General features: G+C 47.0%; 1 protein-coding gene across 3 annotated transcripts in view; it reads right to left on the bottom strand.

The window, feature by feature from the left end:
- Positions 1 to 12,629, bottom strand: part of LOC118362118 (uncharacterized) — a 35,549-nt gene that overhangs the window by 15,447 nt on the left and 7,473 nt on the right. For all 3 annotated transcript variants that reach the window (XM_052485604.1, XM_052485606.1, XM_052485605.1), the window contains 6 exons: positions 9,339 to 9,478; positions 4,627 to 4,747; positions 3,449 to 3,587; positions 2,079 to 2,168; positions 1,109 to 1,198; positions 441 to 589 (listed from right to left, as the gene is read on the bottom strand). In XM_052485604.1, coding sequence (XP_052341564.1) covers positions 441 to 589; positions 1,109 to 1,198; positions 2,079 to 2,168; positions 3,449 to 3,587; positions 4,627 to 4,747; positions 9,339 to 9,478 — 729 coding nt within the window. The remainder of the gene's footprint in view (positions 1 to 440; positions 590 to 1,108; positions 1,199 to 2,078; positions 2,169 to 3,448; positions 3,588 to 4,626; positions 4,748 to 9,338; positions 9,479 to 12,629) is intronic.

Below are 12,629 nucleotides of genomic sequence, written 5' to 3'. Positions count from 1 at the left end.
CTCTTACTAACCTGGGCCCGGGACACAGCCAGGGAGTGTCTCTTACTGACCTGGGCCCGGGACACAGCCAGGGAGTGTCTCTTACTGACCTGGGCCCGGGACACAGCCAGGGAGTGTCTCTTACTGACCTGGGCCCGGGACACAGCCAGGGAGTGTCTCTTACTGACCTGGGCCCGGGACACAGCCAGGGAGTGTCTCTTACTAACCTGGGCCCGGGACACAGCCAGGGAGTGTCTCTTACTAACCTGGGCCCGGGACACAGCCAGGGAGTGTCTCTTACTGACCTGGGCCCGGGACACAGCCAGGGAGTGTCTCTTACTGACCTGGGCCCGGGACACAGCCAGGGAGTGTCTCTTACTGACCTGGGCCCGGGACACAGCCAGGGAGTGTCTCTTACTGACCTGGGCCCGGGACACAGCCAGGGAGTGTCTCTTACTGACCTGGGCCCGGCCATTCTTCCTCCGTCTCCCCATCGAACATCGTCCTCCAGGATGAGGTGACAGCGGGAGAGGATGTTCTTCAGGACCCTCTCTGACCCCTGGAGGAGGCTGCAGTCTGGGTGATCGCTGTCAGTCCACTGCAACAGACTCTACAGGGGAACAGGATTATACTCAGAGAAACCGATATATAATATACTAGAGTTGCATTCTGGGTGATCACTGCCTGTAGACAAACACTCTATAGGGGAACAGGATTACACTCAGAGAAACCGATATATACTATACTAGAGTTGCATTCTGGGTGATCACTGCCTGTAGACAAATTATTATTAATTATTATTATATTATTATATTATTATTATTATTATTATTATATATTATTATTATTACAAACACTCTATAGGGGAACAGGTTCGCAATAATATAAAAATATATTCCATTTAGCAGACGCTTTTATCCAAAGTGATTTACAGTAGTGTATACATATTCACATGGTTGGGCCCAGTAAGAAATGAGCCCATGACCCTGCTGTTACAAGGGCCATGTTCAAATAACTGAGTCATACTTCTTCTTAGTGTCACCTGTCCATTTGAGATTATCCTCAACTAGATTGGCTATCAATAGAGAGACACTCCGAGAAGGAGAAAGAGAAGGAGGGGTGGACCAACCTGAATGAGGGTTAGGTAGCTGTGGATTCGAGAGACTGGCGCCAACAGCAGAGAGAACAGTTGAACTTCCTCTCTTTCCTTCGTATAGCTCTGTGAACAACGTGAACATATTCAGAACCCCTCACTCACTACCACCTGTTTGAAAGATAAGGCCTGTACATTAAAGATCCAGTAACAACCTCTGGGATCTACCGACCTGTACATTAAAGATCCAGTAACAACCTCTGGGATCTACCGACCTGTACATTAAAGATCCAGTAACAACCTCTGGGATCTACCGACCTGTACATTAAAGATCCAGTAACAACCTCTGGGATCTACCGACCTGTACATTAAAGATCCAGTAACAACCTCTGGGATCTACCGACCTGTACATTAAAGATCCAGTAACAACCTCTGGGATCTACCGACCTGTACATTAAAGATCCAGTAACAACCTCTGGGATCTACTGACCTGTACATTAAAGATCCAGTAACAACCTCTGGGATCTACTGACCTGTACATTAAAGATCCAGTAACAACCTCTGGGATCTACTGACCTGTACATTAAAGATCCAGTAACAACCTCTGGGATCTACTGACCTGTACATTAAAGATCCAGTAACAACCTCTGGGATCTACCGACCTGTACATTAAAGATCCAGTAACAACCTCTGGGATCTACCGACCTGTACATTAAAGATCCAGTAACAACCTCTGGGATCTACTGACCTGTACATTAAAGATCCAGTAACAACCTCTGGGATCTACCGACCTGTACATTAAAGATCCAGTAACAACCTCTGGGATCTACCGACCTGTACATTAAAGATCCAGTAACAACCTCTGGGATCTACCGACCTGTACATTAAAGATCCAGTAACAACCTCTGGGATCTACTGACCTGTACATTAAAGATCCAGTAACAACCTCTGGGATCTACCGACCTGTACATTAAAGATCCAGTAACAACCTCTGGGATCTACCGACCTGTGTGCTTTGTATTATTCTGTTGAATTCTATAGAAAGAAACGTGTCCAGCGCTGTCGTGTATCCGTGGTATATGTCCAAGAAAGATGACTTGAGGAGACAAACAGGAATAGTTGTGAGGAGGAAAAAGATGAAGATGAGATAGATAGATATTATAATCTCTACAGTTTCAAAGAACAACCAAAAATATTTGTATTTATTTATTTTATTTAACCAGGTAAGTCCGTTAAGAACAAATTCTTATTGTACAATGACGGCCTACCAGAAGGCAAAAGGCAACACGTAACAACATGGTAGCAACGCGTAACAACATGGTAGCAACACGTAACAACATGGTAGCAACACGGTAGCATCACGTAACAACATGGTAGCAACACGTAACAACATGGTAGCAACACGTAACAACATGGTAGCATCACGTAACAACATGGTAGCATCACGTAACAACATGGTAGCAGCAGAAAACATGGTAGCAACACGTAGCAACATGGTAGCAACATGTAACAACATGGTAGCAACATGGTAGCTACACGTAACAACATGGTAGCAACACGTAACAACATGGTAGCAACACGTAACAACATGGTAGCAACACGTAACAACATGGTAGCAACACGTAACAACATGGTAGCTACACGTAACAACATGGTAGCAACACGTAACAACATGGTAGCAGCGCGTAACAACATGGTAGCAACACGTAACAACATGGTAGCAACACGTAACAACATGGTAGCAACGCGTAACAACATGGTAGCAGCGCGTAACAACATGGTAGCAACGCATAACAACATGGTAGCAACGCGTAACAACATGGTAGCAACGCGTAACAACATGGTAGCAACACGTAACAACATGGTAGCAACGCGTAACAACATGGTAGCAACGCGTAACAACATGGTAGCAACGCGTAACAACATGGTAGCAACACGTAACAACATGGTAGCAACGCATAACAACATGGTAGCAACACGTAACAACATGGTAGCAACGCATAACAACATGGTAGCAACACGTAACAACATGGTAGCAACACATGACAACATGGTAGCAACGCGTAACAACATGGTAGCAACGCGTAACAACATGGTAGCAACACATGACAACATGGTAGCAACACGTAACAACATGGTAGCAACACATGACAACATGGTAGCAACACATAACAACATGGTAGCAACACAACATGGTAGCAACACGTAACAACATGGTAGCAACACGTAACAACATGTTAGCAACGCGTAACAACATGGTAGCAGCAGAAAACATGGTACAAACATTATTGGGCACAGATAACAGCACAAAGGGCAAGAAGGTAGAGACAACAATACGATAGTCAAGATGGGATTTCTGTTTGTTTCCGTACTTACATCATTGTGGCCTACGAGTTGGACAAAGATGTCTCCCACAAGGCCTTTCCAGTCGTGAGCAGACAACCTCTGCTCCAGAGTGTTTCTGAACAGAAGGTGGCGCTGCAGCAACTCCTCTACAAACTTCAGGTAATTCTGACTAGAGGAGAAAACAGAGAGGAAACAAGGAGAAAACAAGGAGAAAACAAGGAGAAAACAAGGAGAAAACAGAGAGAAAACAGAGAGAAAACAAGGAGAAAACAATGAGAAAACAATGAGAAAACAAGGAGAAAACAAGGAGAAAACAAAGAGAAAACAAAGAGAAAACAAAGAGAAAACAATGAGAAAACAATGAGAAAACAATGAGAAAACAAGGAGAAAACAAGGAGAAAACAAAGAGAAAACAAAGAGAAAACAATGAGAAAACAAGGAGAAAACAAAGAGAAAACAAAGAGAAAACAAGGAGAAAACAATGAGAAAACAATGAGAAAACAAGGAGAAAACAAGGAGAAAACAAGGAGAAAACAATGAGAAAACAGAGAGAAAACAAGGAGAAAACAATGAGAAAACAAAGAGAAAACAAAGAGAAAACAAAGAGAAAACAAGGAGAAAACAATGAGAAAACAATGAGAAAACAAGGAGAAGGAGTCGCTAGAAAGAAATCCTGGCCAGCCAAACCCTCCCCCTAACTCGGACGACGCTGGGCAAATTGTGCGCCGCCTCATGGGTCTCCCGGTCACGGCCGGCTGTGACACAGCCTGGGATCGACCCTGGGTCTGTAGTGACGCCACTAGCACTGAGATGCAGTGCCTTAGACCGCTGCGCCACTCGGGAGGCTGGCACCCTATTTTCTATAGCTGGAGCCCATAGGGATCGTGAATAGGGCGCCATTTGGTACACAGCCTACAGATGTAGGATCTTAATTTGATCACTCTGTTACAAGAGACCTTTCCTGAAAAGCAGGAAATATAAAACTTGCAGTGCATTTGAGGTTTAAAAAGGCTTCTGAAGTTTGTAATTTCCACATTGAAATTTCAGACTACAAAAATGTCCATTAATTATAATCCCCATAATAATCCCCACTGGACTGTGGTAGCATGATAGCATTGGCTCTGTCCCAAATGGCACACTATTCATTATACAGTGCACTACTTTTGGGTATATATAGGAAATAGGGTACTAGTTGGGTTTGTCCTTACTATGGCTCCAGGTCCATCTGCAGAGCAGGAGGTGTTCTGTACTTGTCGTAGAGCTGGTTTAAGGTCGACACGTATTCCCATTCTGAGTGGAGAAGCTGCATCGTCACTTGGTGCCTTGCATCTGTGGAAGAGAAACTGGTGTAAATTATTGTCGCGCGGCTGTTGTGCCAAAAAAAGAGTCAAATATTTTCTATAGAACAAACTTCGTCAGGTGGGACAGGAAACGGAAATGAATAATACATGTATGTGTGTTATATTTAAACATAGAGGAAGGGAGTATAATGTTGGCAAGCAATAAACATTTCAGAACAATTATAGCTGAATTATTATCCTTACACTTTCAAAAATACTAGTCGAATGAGACATGCGAGAGATCACGACGTTTGGCAGATTCATTTATAGACTAATACAAAAATCAGTAGCGGATTTAGGTACGGGCGACTTGGGGTGAAGGGGATGTTCGCCCAGGACGCCATACAAGCTAGAACCGACACATACATTTGAAACAAATAGCCAAACCGAAAACTGCAGACAAAAAAAAATGTTTTCTGCTACTAAAAGCAGCGAAACGTAGGCTAAACTGACAACGGAGTGAAAAGCAGACATCTCAATTAGCAAACCAGTTGCAGCAATGAAGAACGCAAAGAGGGGAGAATTCTGTCAGGTGGAGATTTTCGGCACAACACCGGTCATCACGACAATATAGGCGTTGGTTGAAGCTCAATGTAAAATTCTGATCTCCCTACCAACATGATGCCAATGTCGAGGAACATTTGAACAATTGAGGTCTGAACAAATGTTCTTAACTTTGTATTGAAAAATATATATATATATATATATTTACCAAAAAATACATGGGGGATTGGAAATGATGCAGACAATTACATTGATGGAATCTACAATATATCTGCACTATTAAAGCTGATCTCCACTAAATTATTATTATTATTTTTTAAATATTATAATATATATATATATATATATATATATATATTAAAGAAATAACACAAGGAAATGACATAACAATAACGAGGCTATATACAGGGGGCACCGGGTCAATTTGCGGGGTTACAGGTAAATCGAGGTAATTTGTAAAGGGACTATGCATAGATAATAAACAGCAAGTAGTAGCAGTGTAAAAACAAATCGCGTCAATGTAAAAAGTCTGGGTGGCCATTGAATTAATTGTTCAGAGATCTTATGGCTTAGGGGTAGAAGCTGTTTAGAAGCCTCTCGGACCTAGACTTGGTGAAGAAGCCTCTCGGACTTGGCTCTCCGTTACCGCTTGACGTGCGGTAGCAGAGTGAACAGTCTGTGGCTTGGGTGATTGTCTTTGACATTTTTGGGGGACCTTTCTCTGACACAACCTAGTATGTAGGTTCTGGAAGTCAGGAAGCTTGGCCCCAGTGGTGTACTGGGCCGTACGCACTACCCTCTGTAGCGCCTTATGGTCAGATATGCCGAGCAGTTGCCATACCAGGCGGTGATGCAACCGGTCAGGATGCTCTCGATGGTGCAGCTGTAGAACTTTTTGGAGGATCTGGGGACCGATGCTAAATCTTTTCAGTCTCCTGAGGGGGAAAAGGTGTTGTCGTGCCCTCTTCACGACTGTCTTGGTGTGCTTGGACCATGATGTGGTGTGTTTGGACTTTTCCTGTAGTCCACGATCAGCTCCTTATTCTTGCTCACATTGAGGGAGAGGTTGTTGTCCTGGCACCACACTGCCAGGTCTCTGACCTCCTCTCTATAAGCTGTCTCGTCGTCGTCGGTGATCAGGTCTACCACCGTTGTGTCGTCTGCAAACTTAATGACGGCGTTGGAGTCGTGCCTGGCCATGCAGTCGTGGGTGAACAGGGAGTACAGGAGGGGACTAAGCACGCACCACCCCTGGGGAGCTCCAGTGTTGAGGATCAGCGTGGCGGATGTGTTGTTGAGATGTTTAGTCCCAGGTTCTTTAGCTTAGTGATGAGCTTTGTGGGCACTATGGTGTTGAACACTGAGCTGTAGTCAATGAACAGCATTCTCACATAGGTGTTCCTTTTGTCCATGTGTGAAAGGGCAGTGTAGAGTGCAATAGAGATTGCATCATCTGTGGATCTGTTGGGGCGGTATGCAAATTGGAGTGGGTCTACGGTTTCCCGGCATGATGGTGTTGATGTGAGCCATGACCAGCCTTTCAAAGCACTTCATGGCTACTGACGTGAGTGCTACGGGGCGGTTGTCATTTAGGCAGGTTACCTTCGCTTCCTTGTGCACCGGGACTATGGTGGTCTGCTTGAAACATGTAGGTATTACAGACTCAGACAGGGAGAGGTTGAAAATGTCAGTGAAGACACTTGCCAGTTGGACCACTCATGCTCTAAGTACACGTCCTGGTTATCCGTCTGGCCCTACGGCTTTGTGAATGTTGACCTGTTTAAAGGTCTTGCTCACATCGGCTACGGAGAGCGTGATCACACAGTAGTCTGGAACAGCTGATCCTCTCATGCATGCTTCAGTGTTGCTTGCCCCTAAGCAAGCATAAAAGGTAGTCTCGTGTCACTGGGCAGCTCGCTGCTGGGATTCCCTTTGTAGTCCAGAGGTCCCGAGCGTACTTTGTTCTGTTCATCTTTGCCTTGATCCTGACAAGTCTACCAGTCCCTGGCGCTGAAAAACATCCCCACAGCATGATGCTGCCACCACCCTGCTTCACCATGGGGATGGTGCCAGGTTTTCTCCAGATGTGACGCTTGGCATTCAGGCCAAAGTGTTCAATCTTGGTTTCATCAGACCAGATAATCTTATTTGTCATGGTCGGAGAGTCCTTTAGGTGCAATTTGGCAAACTATACAAGCAGGCAGTCATGTGAGGAGTGGCTTTCGTCTGGCCACTCTACCATAAAGGCCTGATTGGTGGAGTGCTGTCGAGATGGTTGTCCTTCTGGAATGTTCTCCCATCTCCACAGAGGAACTCTGGAGCTCTGTCAGAGTGACCATCGGATTCTTGGTCACCTCCCTGACCCAAGGTCCTTCTCCCCCGATTGCTCAGTTTGGCCGTGTGGCCAGCTCTAGGAAGAGTCCTAAACTTCTTCCATTTAAGAATGATGGAGGCCACTGTTTTTTGGGGGACCTTCAATGCTGCAGACATGTTTTGGTACCCTTCCCCAGATCTGTGCCTCGACACAATCCTGTCTCTGAGCTCTATGGACAATTCCTTCGACCTCATGGCTTGATTTTTTTGCTCTGACATGCACTGTATTAATGGTAATAGTTTGTTCAAAGACGGTTTAGAGCTGTTAGAAGGCAACAGTCAGTAGGGTTTAAACCAGCAACCCTTGTAGTTATGCCAGCACACCACCTGTGCCATTAAGGCCCAGACCTTTTTGTCAGATGCCAAATTATAGGTTACAATAGCACTGCCAATTGCAAACTTTTGATTGATGAAAACAAATCTGTCTTTGCATGTGGAAATGTACGATGCACTTTTAACAGAACCTGCCAGAGTAAAAACCATGGAATTTAAAAACAAAACAAAAAAATATGTTTTAAGTGAGAAGTAGGCATTGGTCTGAAGCTGAAAAATAAAGGAAATTCACCAGCACCACAGTGCCTACTTCACCCGTGCTCTACCAAGGTTATCCAGCACCACAATGCCTACTCCACCCATGCTCTACCAAGGTTATCCAGCACCACAATGCCTACTTCACCCATGCTCTACCAAGGTTATCCAGCACCACAATGCCTACTCCACCCATGCTCCACCAATGTTTTCCAGCACACAGCTTTGACCAACTACAGTAGTTGTGTTGGTTTTGTACTTCAAACTATGTATAGGCAGGTTGCTTAGGATTCAAAACTTCTCCAAATGCCTGTGAAGGTTAGGATCCTGTTCCTGCTCCTCACACTCGCCCTGAGGTGTGTGTCCCCAGCCCGGTGCCACCTGTACCGGTCCCACGCATCAGGCCTCCAGTGCACCTCCACAGTCCAGTACGTCCTGTTCCTGCTCCTCGCACTCGCCCTGAGGTGCGTGTCCCCAGCCCGGTACCACCAGTGCCGGCACCACACATCAGACCTCCAGTGCGCCTCCACAGTCCTGTAAATCCGGAACCTCCAGCGACGGTCCTCAGTCCAGGGTTCCCAGTCCGGGGTCTCCAGCGACGGTCCCCAGTCCGGGGCCTCCAGCGACGGTCCCCAGTCCGGGGCCTCCAGCGACGGTCCCCAGTCCGGGGCCTCCAGCGACGGTCCCCAGTCCGGGGCCTCCAGCGACGGTCCCCAGTCCGGGGCCTCCAGCGACGGTCCCCAGTCCGGGGCCTCCAGCGACGGTCCCCAGTCCGGGGCCTCCAGCGACGGTCCCCAGTCCGGGGCCTCCAGCGACGGTCCCCAGTCCGGGGCCTCCAGCGACGGTCCCCAGTCCGGGGCCTCCAGCGATGGTCCCCAGGCCAGGGTTCCCAGCCCAAGGTTGGGGATCATATTTAATGCAGCCCTGTTTCCCACTTTCTGGTGTGGGATCTTGTCTATGTATAGTTGCCTGTCTGCACTATTTGTATAGCTTCACCTTTCGTTTGGTTGTTTGTTGTTTTGGTGAGTTTTAGTTTATTAAAATGATTGTGGAACTCTACTCACGCTGTGCCTTGGTCTAAAGACATTATGACGAACATGACATGCAGCCCCTTGTTTGGGGAACGTTGAGTAAAGGATTTACAGAAAGAGTGTATTTGTACAGTGTGGACCTACCTGTCCCCTCATACATCCCTGCCTTGAGCCCCTGTAGGTAGCAGTGGAGCAGGACTCTGCCCCGGTTCGAAGAGGAGGATGTGCTGCTGCTGGCACGGCACTCACAGTGGCTCCTCCCATTCACCACAAGACCTGTATCACTACCAGAGAGTACAGATCAGAGAGTACAGACCTGTATTACAACCGGAGAGTACAGACCAGAGAGTACAGACTTGTATCACTACCAGAGAGTACAGGCCAGAGAGTACAGACCAGAGAGTATAGACCAGAGAGTACAGACCAGAGAATACAGACCAGTATTACCACCAGAGTACAGACCAGAGAGTACAGACCAGAGGGTACAGACCAGTATTACCACCAGACAGTACAGACCAGAGAGTACAGACCAGTATTACCACCAGAGTACAGACCAGAGAGTACAGACCAGAGAGTACAGTCCAGAGAGTACAGTCCAGAGAGTACAGTCCAGAGAGTACAGTCCAGAGAGTACAGTCCAGAGAGTACAGACCAGAGAGTACAGACCAGAGAGTACAGTCCAGAGAGTACAGTCCAGAGAGTACAGTCCAGAGAGTACAGTCCAGAGAGTACAGACCAGAGAGTACAGTCCAGAGAGTACAGACCAGAGAGTACAGTCCAGAGAGTACAGTCCAGAGAGTACAGTCCAGAGAGTACAGTCCAGAGAGTACAGTCCAGAGAGTACAGACCAGAGAGTACAGACCAGAGAGTACAGTCCAGAGAGTACAGTCCAGAGAGTACAGTCCACAGAGTACAGTCCACAGAGTACAGTCCAGAGAGTACAGTCCAGAGAGTACAGACCAGAGAGTACAGACCAGAGAGTACAGACCAAAGAGTACAGTCCAGAGAGTACAGTCCAGAGAGTACAGTCCAGAGAGTACAGTCCACAGAGTACAGTCCACAGAGTACAGTCCAGAGAGTACAGACCAGAGAGTACAGTCCAGAGAGTACAGACCAGAGAGTACAGACCAAAGAGTACAGTCCAGAGAGTACAGTCCAGAGAGTACAGACCAGAGAGTACAGTCCAGAGAGTACAGTCCAGAGAGTACAGACCAGAGAGTACAGACCAGAGAGTACAGACCAGTATTACCAGCAGAGAGTACAGACCAGAGAGTACAGACCAGTATTACCACCAGAGAGTACAGTCCAGAGAGTACAGTCCAGAGAGTACAGACCAGAGAGTACAGTCCAGAGAGTACAGACCAGAGAGTACAGTCCAGAGAGTACAGTCCAGAGAGTACAGTCCACAGAGTACAGTCCACAGAGTACAGTCCAGAGAGTACAGACCAGAGAGTACAGTCCAGAGAGTACAGACCAGAGAGTACAGACCAGAGAGTACAGTCCAGAGAGTACAGTCCAGAGAGTACAGACCAGAGAGTACAGTCCAGAGAGTACAGTCCAGAGAGTACAGACCAGAGAGTACAGACCAGAGAGTACAGACCAGTATTACCAGCAGAGAGTACAGACCAGAGAGTACAGACCAGTATTACCACCAGAGAGTACAGTCCAGAGAGTACAGTCCAGAGAGTACAGACCAGAGAGTACAGTCCAGAGAGTACAGACCAGAGAGTACAGTCCAGAGAGTATAGTCCACAGAGTACAGTCCAGAGAGTACAGACCAGAGAGTACAGACCAGTATTACCAGCAGAGAGACCAGAGAGTACAGACCAGAGAGTACAGACCAGTATTACCACCAAAGAGTACAGTCCAGAGAGTACAGACCAGAGAGTACAGTCCAGAGAGTACAGTCCAGAGAGTACAGTCCAGAGATTACAGACCAGAGAGTACAGTCCAGAGAGTACAGACCAGAGAGTACAGACCAGAGAGTACAGACCAGTATTACCACCAGAGAGTACAGACCAGAGAGTACAGTCCAGAGAGTACAGACCAGAGAGTACAGACCAGAGAGTACAGACCAGAGAGTACAGTCCAGAGAGTACAGTCCAGAGAGTACAGACCAGTATTACCACCAGAGAGTACAGTCCAGAGAGTACAGTCCAGAGAGTACAGTCCAGAGAGTACAGACCAGAGAGTACAGTCCAGAGAGTACAGACCAGAGAGTACAGACCAGAGAGTACAGACCAGTATTACCACCAGAGAGTACAGACCAGAGAGTACAGTCCAGAGAGTACAGTCCAGAGAGTACAGACCAGAGAGTACAGTCCAGAGAGTACAGTCCAGAGAGTACAGACCAGAGAGTAGACCAGAGAGTACAGTCCAGAGAGTACAGTCCAGAGAGTACAGTCCAGAGAGTACAGACCAGAGAGTACAGTCCAGAGAGTACAGACCAGAGAGTACAGTCCAGAGTACAGTCCAGAGAGTACAGACCACAGAGTACAGTCCAGAGAGTACAGACCAGAGAGTACAGTCCAGAGAGTACAGACCAGAGAGTACAGTCCAGAGAGTACAGTCCAGAGAGTACAGACCAGAGAGTACAGTCCAGAGAGTACAGTCCAGAGAGTACAGACCAGAGAGTACAGACCAGAGAGTACAGACCAGAGAGTACAGACCAGTATTACCACCAGAGAGTACAGACCAGAGAGTACAGACCAGAGAGTACAGACCAGAGAGTACAGACCAGAGTACAGACCAGAGAGTACAGACCAGAGAGTACAGACCAGAGAGTACAGTCCAGAGAGTACAGACCAGAGAGTACAGACCAGAGAGTACAGACCAGAGAGTACAGACCAGAGAGTACAGACCAGAGAGTACAGACCAGAGAGTACAGACCAGTATTACCAGCAGAGAGTACAGATCAGAGAGTACAGACCAGTATTACCACCAGAGAGTACAGACCAGAGAGTACAGTCCAGAGAGTACAGTCCACAGAGTACAGTCCAGAGATTACAGACCAGAGAGTACAGACCAGAGAGTACAGACCAGAGAGTACAGACCAGAGAGTACAGTCCAGAGAGTACAGACCAGAGAGTACAGACCAGAGAGTACAGACCAGAGAGTACAGACCAGTATTACCACCAGAGAGTACAGTCCAGAGAGTACAGACCAGAGAGTACAGACCTGTATTACTACCAGAGAGTACAGACCAGAGAGTACAGTCCAGAGTACAGACCAGAGAGTACAGACCAGAGAGTACAGACCAGAGAGTACAGACCAGTATTACCACCAGAGAGTACAGTCCAGAGAGTACAGACCAGAGAGTACAGACCTGTATTACTACCAGAGAGTACAGACCAGAGAGTACAGTCCAGAGAGTACAGACCAGAGAGTACAGACCAGAGAGTACAGACCTGTATTACTTAGATACTAAAGAAAAAG

This window comes from Oncorhynchus keta, chromosome 29 (genome assembly GCF_023373465.1).
Source record: "Oncorhynchus keta strain PuntledgeMale-10-30-2019 chromosome 29, Oket_V2, whole genome shotgun sequence".
Taxonomy (NCBI): domain Eukaryota; kingdom Metazoa; phylum Chordata; class Actinopteri; order Salmoniformes; family Salmonidae; genus Oncorhynchus; species Oncorhynchus keta.
This window is presented reverse-complemented; position numbering and strand designations above follow the sequence as displayed.